At 42.1% G+C, this 16,603-nt stretch overlaps 1 protein-coding gene across 3 annotated transcripts in view; it reads left to right on the plus strand.

The window, feature by feature from the left end:
- Positions 1 to 16,180, plus strand: part of flt4 (fms related receptor tyrosine kinase 4) — a 164,644-nt gene extending 148,464 nt beyond the window's left edge. The window contains exons 26-31 of one of the 3 annotated variants that reach the window (XM_079502612.1): positions 6,824 to 6,923; positions 7,701 to 7,806; positions 8,015 to 8,139; positions 11,084 to 11,207; positions 11,714 to 11,793; positions 13,629 to 16,180. In XM_079502612.1, the coding sequence (XP_079358738.1) occupies positions 6,824 to 6,923; positions 7,701 to 7,806; positions 8,015 to 8,139; positions 11,084 to 11,207; positions 11,714 to 11,793; positions 13,629 to 13,860 (767 nt within the window). In that variant the 3' untranslated portion in view covers positions 13,861 to 16,180. The remainder of the gene's footprint in view (positions 1 to 6,823; positions 6,924 to 7,700; positions 7,807 to 8,014; positions 8,140 to 11,083; positions 11,208 to 11,713; positions 11,794 to 13,628) is intronic. The other 2 variants (XM_079502614.1, XM_079502613.1) reach the window with 2 other exon arrangements.
- Positions 16,181 to 16,603: the final 423 nt, after the last annotated feature.

The raw sequence follows: 16,603 nt of genomic DNA on the forward strand, positions 1-16,603 counted from the left end.
AATCAAGTACTGTACTTAAATACAATTTTTAGCTACTTTTACTTTACTGGAGTATTTTCAATACTTCTACTACTAGGCAAATATTGTACTTTTACTCTTTAGTTACTTTGTAGATTTGAATTATTATTACATTAAGAAACATTATCCAAACCACTTTTTGCCGAGCCCACAGGGCAGGATCCTATCTCCTGTTTCTATAGCGTGAGACAGCGTGAGACAGTTTGACATGCAAGTCACTTGTATGGAATGTACTTTACCCCAATCCAACCCTTGGTGCTGAGTGCCAAGCAGGGAGGCACTGGGTCCACCAGTCTTTGGCATGACCTCGAACCCCGACCTCCGAGTCTCAGGGCGGACAGCTCTAACCACAAGGCCACTGAGCTGGTAACACTTCAACCCTATCACATAGCAACGTGTTGTGAGCTTGTCTATAGAGCGTACCAAAATCTCCTTGAGGGGGCGTCAACATATGTGTCACGTGGTAGCGGCCGCTATACTTGTTGGCTTGTCTGGTTTGTTTACATTGAGCGACTATCCGGTGTGCTTGTATACGTTCTTTTTTTAAACTGACCTCACAATGGTGCAGACTTGCTCAGTAAATAAGTGCCACAGCAGGGAATGAGCCAGAAAACGGAATTAGATTTTCAGCTTTCCAGCATGGAGACAGCATCAAGGAACCCAGATTGACGAGTTTACAAAAAGACAGAATGGTTTGGATCTCGGCTGTACGGCGCACAGGCGCAGAGACATAACGTTCATCAAAGTATCTAAGCACAGCTGTGTTTGTTCACGACATTTTCCTTGTCCTTGTAAGGTATTTGGGCCCGACGTTCTTTCTATCCATCCTGGTGTTGGTTCACTATGTTGTCGCCAAGAACGAGCTCAATATTTACAAAAACATACCACCGTCACTCTATTCTGAGTGATGTGGGCTAGAGTTTAAAGCCCACAAGAAGGCCGCCCACTAGCTTGGTGACGTACACGTTTTTACACCCTATAGAGGCTGTTGCACCAATGTCTCCACACACCATAGAAGAGAAGCGTATCTGTAGTCTACAGCACAAAATAATTATCCATTTATGTTGCAGCTGTAATTGAATTTCATTTCAATCATAAACCTATCAGCCACTGCGTGTCATTCAAACGGTCATATCCTGGGTGGTTCAGAAAGTCAATTATGCCTCCTTTAATATGTCGCCATGCCTAAATGTGTTCTTATTTGGCAAGAATGTGACACGCACACGCATTATAGGAGGATGCAGTGGTCGCATGAACTTTTGCAAAACAGACGGTACAGTAGATGAGACAATTACATTTTCAAAATGCCGTTAAAAAAACAATTATCTTCCCATTCTGCATGGAAGCAGTATCTGTTGTTCTGTGCTGTCTCTTTAATAGTGTCACTTCCAGAATCCCAGGGAGGTAATGAAATGTTTATTATTTGTTTATTTTATTTGTGTGCATGCGTGCGTGCGTGCGTATATTGATGTATTCCTTTTTGCAGGGGAATGCAGTCAAAGGTAAGTGGTCAACACAAAGTTAATTTCCAAGGTAAGGAAGAGGATCATCGTCGCGGGACGTCATCGGTAGGTATGGATTACATTCACAGAGGATCGGGGTAGGTATGGATTACATTCACAGAGGATCGGGGTAGGTATGGATTACATTCACAGAGGATCGGGGTAGGTATGGATTACATTCACAGGATCGGGGTAGGTATGGATTACATTCACAGAGGATCGGGGTAGGTATGGATTACATTCACCGAGGATCGGGGTAGGTATGGCTTACATTCACAGAGGATCGGGGTAGGTACTCCTACAATGGGTTTCCATAGGTGAGTATATACGGTAGGTACAGGTTTAGATTAGGCCCTTAGCTTAGGATCTTCTTTTCCCACAGGTGAGATAACGAGTACGCTCAGGTTACTGAACCAATGTCAATAAATGCGCTGAGAGCGGCTTTTAGAACGGTAAGTATTTCTACTCAGCCTGTACTCGAGTACTTGTACTCCTTCGTTGTAAGCTGTGTACTGGGGTCGTATTTCTACTCCTTTTCCATATCCGTGTACTCTGGTCGCTTTCCTTCCATTTCCATAAGCCGATAGTACACTTCTTATTTAGCCGGTCTAGTGCACGCGCCTGTCGGCCAAGGAGCGCGTGCCCGATATGTTGCCTGTGAGTGAGACACAGAGATCGCTGTCAATATACGGATTTCATGATATAACATAGAATGGTATATGAAATGGTGGTAGTCTCGCCTTACCGCCCAACTTGCTTGCCCACAGCCTCGCCTTGTCTCTGGAGCGTGGATCTGTTGGTGAGGCAGAGAGTTCTTCCTTTTATACTGACTCGCTCAGGTGCGTTGATGAGCGCAGGTGCACTGAGTTGGCCTAGCAGGTGATTAGGGATGTACCTGTGATCCACAACCTGTCCCAGCGCCTGGCGGCTCCACGCCTCTCTCTCTGCCTCCCTCTCTCTCCAGAGCGGCGCTTGCTTATTGGGCGGGGATTGACTAGTGAGACACCATAGTGTATAGTCCATAAGGACCTTACGACCTTTTTAATACTTCTAAATGACAAACAAAACATTACTGCACCAACAAACTATACTAATTGCCAATGTATTACCTAAGAAAGAGACAAACTGTGAAAATAGAGCCTGACGTCAATATCGGTAGAGGGCGCAAATCCACGGGTTCATGTACTTTTTATTTGCATTGTAATCCCCATAGGGGGATTTTAGACCGACTCATATAAGAACTGTGTGAGAGAAAACGCTATTGTTACTGCTACTGAATTAGTGACATTTTCGCTAGAAACAGACTGTATCATATATGAGTGACTGACTGTCGCAAACGATACAGGGACACCTCCCTGACAATAACGCCAAGACAGCTTGTTTATATTTGGACCATAATGCTTATATGAAACGATTTTAGGATGACCCCATATATATATATATATATATATCTCTTATTTTATTTTTTATTTTTTTGGCTACACAGCACTCCTACCGACCTGGCGCTTTAAAAGCCGGGCCACACAATGAAGCACTTACTTAGGTATAGAGAAGCTAACAGTTATTAAGCACTTAAGAAAGGTAAATAACATCCAACAATTATATGCACCTAAGTAAGTAAATACTTAAGGGAACAAAGGGAATCTACCACCAACGCACCTCAAGCCTGAAACGGCTAGTCCGTTGTATCACAGGGACAGGGACAATAGTTGTAGAAGAAAGACAGAATTTGTTATTCAGGTGCTAGTATAAAAAAAGATTATTATTAATTATTATTATTTATACTAGCAGCTGAATAAAAAGGCTTAAATTGTCGGAACTGCTCCAGCGTCTTCTCCTTCTTCTGTAAGTAAATAGATGAAGCTTTCAGAAGCAGAGCAAATAGGAATTTATCAATGATCAAATGTTTGCATTCATTCACTTAATGTTTTTCATGGTGCCATTATTCTCAAAGGTGTGCCTAGGCTATTCCTGGCACACTTCCTGACAACTGAACAGTTTGGTAATAAAGATAAACTATCTAGCAGTTGTATAAAGGAAATAAATGCATTTCCAAATAATATAAAATATATAAATATAAATATTGTACTTTTACTCCTTTAGTTAGTACTTTGTAGATTTCTTTTACAAAACATACAGTAACCACTAAAGCCCTATATATATTTCGGCCTTTTGAAAATGGACGATCATCTACAACAAGCCATTTGATTGTGAGCTTGTAGATCTGCTATTTTCAAAATATTGTTATACATATGAAAACTTGAAATGAGACATTCTGCATAATGACTACTTTTACTTTTGGTACTTTAAGTACATTTTGATGCCAATACTTTTGTACTTTTGCTCAAGTACATTTTTAATTCCGGACTTTTACTTGTAACGGAGTAGTAGTTATTTCCAACGCGTGGAAACGCCCCCCTTTCAAAGTATTATTGCTTCGGTGTAATCGGTTCAAGTTCAGACGGGAGAGTTTATTTTTAGACAACAACACACGGAATCATGTCATCATGAAGCACACTGGCGCACGCGTGCATGTGCAGGAGTTGAGCTCCGGCATCCATTGAGTTAGAAATGAAGCACTGACTGGAAGTATAGTTGTGTGATGAGTCATAGCTTCACTCTGTGAAGTCTTCTCTCAGTGTAAACAATAGTAATCTACTGGCAAGTTCGGTTTAAAGTATTATTAAACTCTAAACATCGTCCATTAGCTCAATCTGAGCCCTATAAATGCTTTAGATCGCGTGCGTGTGTGTGCACGTGGAGATTTTGGATATTCGATGACGTCACACCATGGGAGCTACCGGAGGCTAGCGGCGGATGCTAAAAACAGCTAACAGACGGTAAATAAAATACTATTAATTCTGGATTAAATCACATTAACTAAACCCAGGATTTCTCGTGCTGGCAAAGGCGATAAAAGTAAAACATGCGAGTACTTTTTCCACCAATGCTATCTAGTCTCTGACCATATATGGTATACATATCACGTGACATCATCAGGGATGGAGATATCTGATGTCATCAATATTAAGCCCATATATGGGAATGCCCATATAGGCTATGGAGATCCCTGATGTCATCAATATTGGCCAGCAACTCTACATCTGACCTCAAACCCTTAGATCTCCATATATGGATCTGACCTGTTCTGACATTCCATATGTTGATCCTTCCCCATCCATTCTTCCTCTTCGATGTCTCCCTTTTGACTGATACCTGTCCATTCAAACTCTAGATGGGCCTGCCCCAAAGTTATTATAGTGCAGCCGTGCCCAGCAGCCGGCGAAAACTAGAGTTCTCAACAGACCTGAAAATTAAGGCACGCCCCTACCTGGGCCCTCATCAAACCATGTACACTCAAGACACTGCCACCCTTAGATCTCCATATATGGAGCTTACATTCCATATGTTGATCTGACCACATCAAACCCTGTAGTGTACACTAAAGACACGCTCCATATATGGCCAGTACAGAATTCATTCCTTATGTTGACCCCCCATGCCAAAGCGCCAGCGCTTGCCCAGCAGTCTGCTGTCACCTAAGTGGATGCGTGCACGCAACCTCGCCCTTTCACTACTCGCCCTCAGGCGTCGTACTGGTAGTATTAGTTTACTATAATTAGATTAATACATGATAATCAACACAAACACTTTATTTAGAACACACCTAATAATCATATTACGGCAAATTGAATCATGCATTTGACGTGTTCAATAAATTAAGCAATCGGCCTGGGCGGTTAGCTCAACTGTCTGTGCACCAAGGCTGCCAAGCCAGCCGGACGGCGTGCCGCGGGTTCGACTCCCGAGTCCCGAGCTTGATGGCCTTTGCCGCGTGTCACTCCCCATCTCTCTCCCCCTTTCCTGTCTAATTACTGTACCCTATCAATTCAATCAAAGCAAACCGCATAAACAATATTAGTTTGCCTCTTCTACAAACATAAAAGTTACAAGGCTGCATTCTGCAGCATCATATGTCACGCATGCCAAGCTGTCCCTTATTTCCCGCCACGGAGTAACCTCGCATATTTCCTACCACGGAGTAACCTCGCTATTAGATAGCTCGAACCAGTGCTTGTTGTCTCATTAGAGCCCATATTAGATAGCTTGAACCAGTGCTGGTTGTCTCATTATAGCCCATATTAGATAGCTCGAACCAGTGCTGGTTGTCTCGTTTATTAGATCGCTCGAACCAGTGCTGGTTGTCTCGTTAGAGCCCATATTAGATAGCTCGAACCAGTGCTGGTTGTCTCGTTAGAGCCTAAATAAGATAGCTCGAACCAGTGCTGGTTGTCTCGTTAGAGCCTTTATTAGATAGTTCCAGCCAACTGAGCACGTATCACCATGACTATGCCACACCTGTATGGGTACATATATGGGGTCTCTCCATTAGTCTGATGTCAGCGAGTGTAACCTTCGTTACACTCGCATATTTCCCACCTCGGAGTCTGGTAAATGGTAAATGGTAAATGGTGCATTTATATAGCGCCTTTATCCAAGGCGCTTTACAGAGATTGTGCATTACATTCACCCATTCACACACACATTCATACACCGATAGCAGCGGAAACCATGCAAGGCACCAACTAGCACATCGGGAGCAATTAGGGGTTCAGTGTCTTGCTCAAGGACACTTCGACAGTAACTCTGGGGGAGCCCGGGTTCGAACTGGCAACCTTACGGTTACCATCCAGGCACTCTACCCCTGAGCCACTGCCGCCCCTGGTAAGACGGGCACTGTCGGTATAGGCCAATCACAGGCAGGCAGGGCGTTACCATGTCTAGAGACGGACGTACGTACAATTGAATCATGCGTCCAAAGCGGTTACAAATTAAAAAATAGCAAAAGTAGTAGATCTACAAGCTCAAAATGCATCACTAATAGGGATGGAGCTCGTTAATTTGTATTGATAACGAGCACCTTATCGATCAGGCTTATCGAGCCGGGTTCTTATCGAGCCCACTATCGAGCATTTTCTATTATTTCGTGGAAAGACGGGAGATAATAAATTCTGAACAGAACCAGTATTTTGTACTAGGGCCTTCAAATACAGTACGTAAAAAAGACATAGAAGTTTAGGGATAAGGGGTTTAGCACTAAAGAAAATAGGGCCCGTAGTCTCAGAGGGAGTAGGAGTAGAAATAAAAGTAGTTGAAATTTTTAAATACTGAAGAAATGTACCTAATAATTGTACTTTACTTGAGTGCATGTACTTTACTGGCGACAAAGTAGGGCATTCAGTTATTTATTCAGTTTCTGCCTGAAGGAAACGACATGTAAATTGTCCGTCCGCCATTTGCAGGTGCTTCACCGTACCCAGGTGTGCAGATCGACGAAGACTTCTGCAAACGATTGAAGGAAGGCACCAGGATGAGGTCGCCTGAGACCGCCTCACCCGAAATGTGAGTGTCTCTCAAAGTGGGGTCGTTGGGGAGGGGTGGGGGTTCCACATGGGGTCTGCAAACAAATATATATAAATTTGGGAGGGTCCTTGAGATGAAGATGTTTGAGAAATACTGATTTCCTTACATTGTCAGTATGCCGCATATGACAGAGTATGACAGAGTCAAGTAGGACTTTTCCATTCATCACTCCTCCACTTTTCTAATACCACCCCCCCCCCCCCCCCCCCCCGCCCCCCTCCAAAAAATAAAAATAAATTAATGAAGCCTTCATGAAAGATGGATAATGTTACATGCCCTACTGCACCTAATTATGGGAACCCAAGGGCACCAGGGTGAAACAGAAGCCTAATCCTCGCCAATAAATCATAATTGTGATTATTTTCACAAACTCATGCACACTGAAGAGTGATGAGGATTAAAAGTTTACATTTGTAATAGTAGTCGGCGTGAGAGGTTCAGCAGCTTGCTTCACGTGGGCTCCTTGATTGTGATTGTGCTGCCCTCTGCTGGTGTATGTAGAAAAGCACATACCGAAGCTTAGATTTTCTTTTGACCTCTTTCTTATGTTGTTGTTTTTTTGTCCTTGTCCCCCTCTCCTGAAAACTATGCAAGCAAAATGATAGAGCACCTGAGCAGGGCCCAAAGGAGGTTCTGAGAACCTTATCTGAAACCCATAGGCGTAGCAGATGGAAACCATTCCAGAACTATATGGAATACGTTTGACTGCACAGCAGTTCTTTCTTGTATTGGTAAAGCTTGTGACTGTGATTGTAGCTATGGGATCATGCTGGCCTGCTGGCAGGGTGAACCCAGGGAGAGACCTACCTTTCCTGCTCTGGTGGAGATCCTGGGAGACCTGCTACAAGATAACAACCTGCCGGTAAGCAAGCTACTGGAGAGACATCAAACACACACACACACACACACACACACACACACACACACACACACACATGCACATGCACACGCACACGCACGCGCACGCGCACACAAACACCCACATCATTTCCGTGCAAAAAGCGAATGCTTTTGCTTTGAGATTTAGACAAAGGCACATGTACATAATTCTCTTAACACGTTCCTGACAGGATGGAAAAGACTACATCCCCTCGAACCAATCACAGAGCTCAGAAGATGACGGCTTCTCGCAAGCGTCTTCGCGTCCCGCGTCAGAGGAGGAACTGCGACTGGCCGGCAATACCCTGCCCGACAGGTAGTTGACTTCATTTTTATTTTTTTAACTAACTTTAAATTATCTAACTAGGCTATGGCCGTCTGTAGTCACAATCAAAACCATTTACGTAGTAAAACTTAAGTAACATGCTGTTTATAGTACAAAAGGAACACACTTAAACATACTGTAATTGATATTATTTGGAGGTTTGGGGTTAAAATGTTAAAGGTGTATATTCTGATGAGTGTTTAGTAACAGGGGTCTCCCCCGTCTCGTGTTCCATTTCTCAGTTTTGTCTACTCATTCATTTGTTTTATCACTTGTTTATCCTGTATCTTGGATGAAAATGTATTTTCTATTTACTTAAAGACCACTTCACCACTTTTCAACCTATCTTGCTATAATTGGTCCTCGCTAATGATCATGATAAAATAGCACCATTTTTTCTACTCAGTCTGTGTCTCATAGGAGGGCTGTGGGCAGTTCAGAAAGCTGTCCACCACTGACCACCAGTGACATCATCGATGGGGAATCCAAGCTAATAGAATCCACAGGCTTTCTATTCCTGAAAAGTTGCAATGCGAAAATGGAAGCCTCTTCTCACAATAATAAAATTCTAAATGTATTTGTTTTAAAATCTTGTTTAAAAAAAAATACATCTGCCCAACGATGATATCACTGGTGGACAGGTTTCTGAACTGCCCACAGCCCTCCTATGAGACACGGACTGAGTAGGAAAACAATTGTGTTATTTTATCATGAACATTAGTGAAGCAAAAGTACTCATTATGCAGAATGCCCCATTTCAAGTTTTCAAATGTATAAACATCTTTTGAAAATTGCCGATCTACAAGCTCACAATGCGTTGCATTGGTCGAAATGGCGCTTTAAGAGCAGGATATACTGTTACTGAACAAACACTCAATAGCATTGAGTACTATCAGAATGTAGAGCTACCCTATTGGCCTGAATATAAAGACTGTTTTTTTTTCAATGGAAATATCCTAAAGAACAGGGTCGTATTATAATCGGGGACTAGACTATTTGACATTCAATGTTCTTTTTCCACAAATGAGTCTTGAGAAATGGGGGTCGTCTTATAATCAGAGTCGTCAATGCGGTTGAAAAGATATAACACTTCCACCACCTTGCAGTAGGTTTGGGTACACGTGTTGGCACATCAAACCAGTAATCCTCGTCAAACCAACATTTCCAAGAAATGATGACGGGCTATTTCTATGAGTGATTTACAATAATCATTGGAAGTAGGACATTGCTAGGAGATGAAAACAGCAATACAGCAAAACACCATGATTATGAAATGACAGACTCAAATGGTGTGTTTTGCTGCAGTGTGTAATCAGCCTCTAAAGGTCCAAAGGTCTGTTGGTTTTCCTGCAGATCTTTGAATATATACAGTAAATATCAGTGGTGGAAAGTAACCAAATACATTTACTTAAGTACGGTACTTAAGTACAATTTTGAGGTACTTTTACTTCTATAACACTACATTTCAGAGGAAAATATTGTACTTTTACTCCATTTCGACCAATGCAACGCATTGTGAGCTTGTAGATATTAGCTTGTAAGTCAGGACTTGATCACCCCGGCTGGGTCACCCGAGTGAGGGGTATGATGTTCGCGAGACCCGAAACCCTGATGACCTTGGGATACATCACTGAGGATACGTCCCAGGTGCATCCTAGCGATGTATTTTTGTTCATAGGTATTTGAGATTTTTAATTATACATTTAAAAACTTGAAATGGGACATTCTGCATAATAAGTACTTTTACTTTTGGTACTTTATGTACCTTTTGATGCCAATACTTTTGTACTTTTACTCAAATACATTTTGAATTCTAGACTTTTACTTGTAACACTACATTGTAGTATTAGACACTTGCTGGTTCAAGAGCTTTTTTATTGTCCAAAATGCAACGTTTCGGTCCTTTGACCTTCCTCAGGCATGATTCAGAGTAGGCTGACATGTCACTAAATACATTTCACAGGTATAGACAACCAATCAGAAACGCATGTAATCATCAAATTAGGTTGCAGCTGCATAGTCCACAGTCATGTGACTCTTAAAGTTACAGTGCCTCTGTGACATTCCTCAATAACAAATTATAATAATACAGGGACAGATAAATATGTCATGCCATACAGTACAAGAAAATCAACATTCAATTAGTTAATAGGCAAATATATGTCACATATAAGGTCCTACTACCATGACAGGAGTGGACAGTAAAAGTAAAAACGCAAATGGTGCTTGCTGCACCCTGCTGGGCAAGAAGTTCGATCTATAGAGCGTCGCAGTCCCGCCCCCTCGAGAGACCCTTCCCCGTTCATTTTCCTCATAGACTTTTCAAAAGGTTTATTTAAAGACGTTTCATGATTTGTCACAACTCGAGTTGGCTTTGTACGACGCTTAAAAGGTCTTTAAATAAATACTTTTTGAAATGTCTACGGGGAAAATGCATTGGGAATTATAGCATAACATTTAGTTGTAATTCATCATTACATTGTAGTATTGACATGTCAGTACCTTTTCCACCACTGGTAAATATTTTTAAATAAAGGTTTGAGAACCTTTATTCAGCATCTGTTTATGAGTTAGAAACAAACTGCAGGTGTGTGTGTGTGTGTGTGTGTGTGTGTGTGTGTGTGTGTGTGTGTGTGTGTGTGTGTGTGTGTGTGTGTGTGTGTGTGTGTGTGTGTGTGTGTGTGTGTGTGTGTGTGTGTGTGTGTGTGTGTGTGTGTGTGTGTGTGTCGTCTTTGCTTTAATTGGCAGCCGCCATATATGGCAGAGAGACAGAGATGCTGCTACTTACCCATAGAGTACAGAGTGACATGCTTATTGTATCATTAAGACATATTATGCCATGATTATTTGAATGTAACCTTACCTGTCCTTGTATGCTCTCCTTCATGTGGACATGAATAAATTGTTAAAATGTGTGCGTGTGTCCACTGTCCAGTAGGTATTATAACTGCGTGCCGTTTTCCGGCGGTGTGTATGTGGGACCGTCGAAGATGTGCCAGCCCAGAGTCAAGACTTTCGAAGAGTATCCCCTGGAGATGCACCCGACCAAAAGTCCACAAGTAAGCCCCGCCCCCCGCTCCTTGACAATCATCCAACGGCCAGTGAGAATCAAGATCTGGAAATGTCCCTTTAGAACAGTGGTTCCCAAACGTTCAAGGCCCAGAAGAGAGATTAGACGTTTGCCCGGGAATCTACAAATGCACAACACGTCACAAGCTTGTAGATCTGCTACTTTCACTACTTCTCAATTATTATTTTTAATTTATGGAATTCCTTAGATTTGTTTGTTTCTTTTTTTTTTTTAATTGAAACTTGAATTTTTTGTTCCGCCAGTGTTTGGAAACCAGTGGTTTAGAACATGCTATTATGCGATATGTCAAACTGTGGGCGCGTTCGTAAATACCGCACCGGAGCACACTCGCCTCAGTGCGCCATTCCCGAACGCGCCCTATTTGTCATGTCTCCGGACATCATTTCACTGTCATCTGCATGGTTGGTTGGCTTTCAAAACTTGTATTATTATTAAGTAAGTATTTGATCCTCTGCTGTCTCTCTCTCTGCTCAGGACAGCCAGACAGACAGTGGCATGGTTTTGGCCTCAGAAGAATTTGAAAGACTCGAACAGCAGCACAGGGGTGCTATCAGGTACGTCACAGAACCACTACCACCCACAACTATCTCTGTTTGGCTTCAGTGAATAGTTGATGTTTGTTTACATTGTTGTTTATGCTGCTCTAGCAGAGATATCGTCTCTGTCGGGTGGAAACCTCATATGTTCAAAACTGTTACTTTTCACGATTCAAATTTGTGTCACTGCGTGTTTAGTATGATCAAGATAAGAGGTTTCTGCCTGACAGCAACAATATGTTTTTCTGTTCACACTCAGTAAATTAATTACTTGCTTAAAGCGGCAATCTGTAACTTCTTTCCTGTCGTATCCACAGTCTGAACCATTACACACATGCTTCATGTCGTTGCCAACTGGCAGAAACCTTGTATATCCACATTTCAATATTTCTTTCATAAATGAATGCCCTACTTTGTCGTTTGAGATACGTACAAAAGTGGAAGTGAAAGTAATGTGTGGGTTTTATAAATATTCAAGTATTAAGAAGAGTCTTAAGTTAACTACTACATTGGATCCCCTTTTTTCCATCTCCTGAAAAGTGATAGTTTTAAGGCAAGTTTCCACCCAACAGCGCGCATTATAATTCAGTTTCCTAAACACACCCTTCAATGACTTTGAGTTTGTTTTCTGTCCTTTCCTTGCTAATTAGATTAATTTGGGAGAAACGGCAGTAATTAGTAATCAAGTAATTAGTAATCAAGCTCACAGTTTCTCGTAGGGCTTAATGTTAACCACTGTGCTCCACTGGAGCGCTAAGTCCAATAAAACCACCTGTCAGTGAGAAAGGCAAACGTTCACTGACTTACCTCCAGTGGTGGAAAGTAACTAAGTAAAAATATTTTGTTGCTTTTACATTACCTAAAACAGTTCCAAACTCCTGAGTTCATTTCAACTCTCAGCAAGCAGATGAAACACAGTTTCATCTGGGTGTGCCATTAGGGAACCACAGTTGCAAATGACTATTTATTTTAGCGCTCTACAGTCGCTCTACAGTCAGGAAATAAGGCAACAAATCCACCATGATGAAACAGTTATCAGAATTAATTGTGTGCGCACGCTCGTGCGCTTGTCTACAGACCCTATCCCCAGTGCCAGGAGCTTGCTTGCTTTTTGTGGTAAGCGGTTTGGTTTAGCTGCCTTATAGAGGTATGTTTCACTGTGACATTCATACATGATGCGTTTGCCTCTGCCAGTGCAAAACGTGCACCTATGAGCCATACAGTGCATAATATAGACCGCTCAGAAATAATGATGGGTACAAGCTAAATACAAAAATTATACAAACTAAATCACTGTTTCCCAAACACTGGGTCGGGACCCATTTGTGGGTCACGCACACATTTTTATGGGTCTCTTTATTTTTTGTTTTTAATTATTATTTCAAAACATTTTCAAAAAACATTCCCTAAAAAAACATGCATTAAAAACAAAATTCAATGATTTTGTTCAGTAATTTCATGAAAAAATCAAGAAAAATCGAATAAATTCCACAAATTAGCAAACAAATGTTTAAGAAGTAGTGAAAATAGCCCATCTGCAGTGCGAAGTGACGTGCTGTGAGCTTGTAGATCTGCTATTTTCACTAGTTTGGGTCCGGGCAAACTTCTAATTTATTTTTTGGGTCTCGTCCTGAAACCTTTTGGGAACCACTGAGCTCATGGGATTATAATATATCTCCACACTGGCCTTGGAACGCCTAGGGATCCCCAAGGACAAAGTTACTAATGTTGCTCTGGAGTGGGAAGTCTGGAGCTCTATGCTGGAGCCGTTGCCCCCGCGACCCGACTCCGGATAATCAGTTGAAGATGGATGGATTGATGGATGAGCTAATGCTTCTGTTCTGTCCCGGCAGTAGCAGCAGTATGGAGCACCTGACGGGCTCCCATGATTCCCCGGGAGGCTTCGCGGCCGGCGGCGTCGCCGGGAGCTTCCGCCAGCGCCCGGCCTTCCTGAGCCAGCTGTCCGGACAGACCTTCTACAACAACGAGTACGGACAGCTGTCCGAGGAGGGCCTCATCTGTGACTTCTTCACCTCGCCGCCGGAGCCCGCCCCAAACCCATGCCCGCTGAACTCCAACCTGTAACCCTGTCCATTCTCAGCCCCTTTTTCCATCTAAAAAGCCAAAGATCACAGAGCGGTGACTATGAGACCTTCTCGGTTTGGAGGCAGACCAACGTTTTAAACATGTTGCACAAAATCTTTTTTTTTTTTTTTTTTTTTTTGCAAAAATAGTTGTTGTACAAGGTCACGATGCGTAGCTTGTTTGTAGATCGGCTCGGTTTTTTCACTCTTCGTCGTACGAGAAGTATAAAGGGGCTGAAGTGATTTAGCGTGTTTGAAAAACAAGATTGTGCGAGCGCACCTGCGTGTGCGCGTGTGTGTATGTGTATGTGTGCCTGTGTACATGAGAGCGTGCATGCACATGAAAGTTGGGGGGGGGTCTCAGCTTGTGTCAGATGTAAGAAGGAAGAATTGTTGGGAATCACTGCCATTTCGTTGCTGTCCGGCAGAAACCTCTTATATCCATATTCAAACGTTTTGCGTGATCACTACAGCGTAGCATAAAAGCATCAAAAGTAGCAGATCCGCAAACACGAAAGCTCAAAAAGCAGCGCAACACGCCGCATTTTGAGCTTGTAGATCTGCTACTTTTGCTACATTTTGAATTTGAATTTTTGGACATATGAGGTTTCCCCCCGACAGAGACAATATCAAAGTGTCAGTGTAGCCCAGGAGGACATCATTATAAGCAGTGGTGGAAAACGTACTCGCACTGTTTACTTTTAGTAAATGCACCAATACTGCAGTGTAGAAATATTCTGTTACAAGTAAAAGTCCGGAATTCAAAATGTAAAAGTACAAAAGTATTGGCATCAAAATGTAACACTACACAAAGTACAAAGTACTCATTATGCAGAATGTACAATTTCATGTTTTCAAATGTATAAAAATCCATTGAAAATGGAAGATATACAAGCTCACAATGTCACAATTGTGAGATTGTAGATAGGCTATATCCAAATGGCGGAAATGTGGCTGTAAGTGGTTAATGTATGTTTTGTAATCAAAGTAACTAGTAACTAAAGTTGTCAAATAATTGTAGTGGAGTAAAAGTAAGATATATGCGGGGTAGAAGTAAAAGTACTGAAAATTGTACATACTCAAGTAAAGTACAAATACTTCAAAATTGTACTGATGCACAGTATTTAAGTAAATGTACTTTTTACTTTCCACCACTGAATATAACCAAAACCACTGCCACGCTGTGGAGTCTCAGGCGGAGGCAGGTCTGTCAGCGTTTCAAACATCTTCGTAAAAGCACTGATATTTATGGCTCTGTTAACACCTTAGTAGCCGTGTTGTTAACATACAGTATTTCGACAGGTTCTGGAGTTTCCATGCGCTATACGGCTCGGTTTCGGATACGTTTCTCAGAACATAATTTGTGCCCTGCTCAGGAGGTAGTAGTACTAACCCTGAGTTCTGGGAACTCTGAATTTGTACTTTGTTCACAAAGTTTGTAGATTATTACTATTTTCTATATTTTGTTGCTTTTTTTTATATCGTACCTCGCCCGTAAAGGGCTGTTCTGCCTTTGGGTGGTTCTGCCTTAACTGGAAAACGTGAACAAGAAGAAAACATCTTAAGAAGTTGATGGGTTGTGGAAGGTTTCAGTTTATGGAAGATTCTGGGGTCTGGGAGCCATTTGCTAACTGCCTATTTGTGAAGAAATATATACTCTTTTTACATAGTTTGGGAACGCCTGCATGGCCTCTAGAACAGTGGTTCTCAAAGTGGGGTCCAGGGACACCCAGGGGTCCTCGAGGGAGTTCCATGACGTCCCTAGCAAATATACATTTTCTTTTCTTTTTTTTTTAAAGATATTTTTTTGTGCTTTTTGCCTTTATTGATAGATTACAGTAGTTTGACAGGAAAGGGGGAGAGAGATGGGGGGAAGACACGCAGCAAACGTCGTCGGGATCGGTACTTGAACCTGCGACATGCTGTCAGGCTGGATTAACAGCCTAGGTGCCTGGACCGCTCGGCCGGCCCAGGCCGCAAATATACATTTTAACACTGATCTTCATGGGGGTCCCTGGCACAAAATCAGATATACATTTGGGGGTCCTTGACGTGGAAATGTTTGAGAACCACTGCCCTAGATCCCTCTGAACTGACCAGCTGTTCAAACATCTCAATGCCCTTCTTGTATTTGGGCTGCGTTGCCTTTGAAATAAATGGACTGAGCTTAATGTGCCTGAAGTTTCCCTAACCAGCCACTGGATGGCACCATTACGTCAAAAACAAACCCTGAGTATTTTTGAATTCCTCCAGTTATATTTTTTATTCTTATTCCTTCCTTTGTTTATTTGTACAAAATGTGTCCCATATGGGAAAGAAATAAAGCAATATTACTTCTTTATGAAAGCTGTCATTTTAATCGTGGTCTCTTTAGAATAATAAATAGGAGATAGATTGTGGAGAACGCCGTTATAGGGAAGGGTTCATTTAGTTCAGTGGTTCCCAAAGTGGGGTCTGGGGACCCCCAGGGGTCCTTGAGGGAGTTCCAGGGGGTCCCCAGCTAAATAATAGTTAGGAACCAAATGGACCCTTATTGGTCTGTGTACAAATGGAACCAAATGGACCCTCTCAGAGTAAAATTAACATTGATTTTACAATATGAATTGAGGTAGAAATGCCATTAAATGGGGGTCCGTAGCCTAATGCATGTCAAACCGGACACCCTTGAAATGAAAATGGTTGAAAATCACTGCTAGAGACGTACAAATGGGGGTCCGCAAGGCTGATAAATGTCAATTTGGGGG

The sequence above is a fragment of the Electrona antarctica genome (assembly GCF_951216825.1).
Source record: "Electrona antarctica genome assembly, chromosome: 1".
NCBI classification, from domain to species: domain Eukaryota; kingdom Metazoa; phylum Chordata; class Actinopteri; order Myctophiformes; family Myctophidae; genus Electrona; species Electrona antarctica.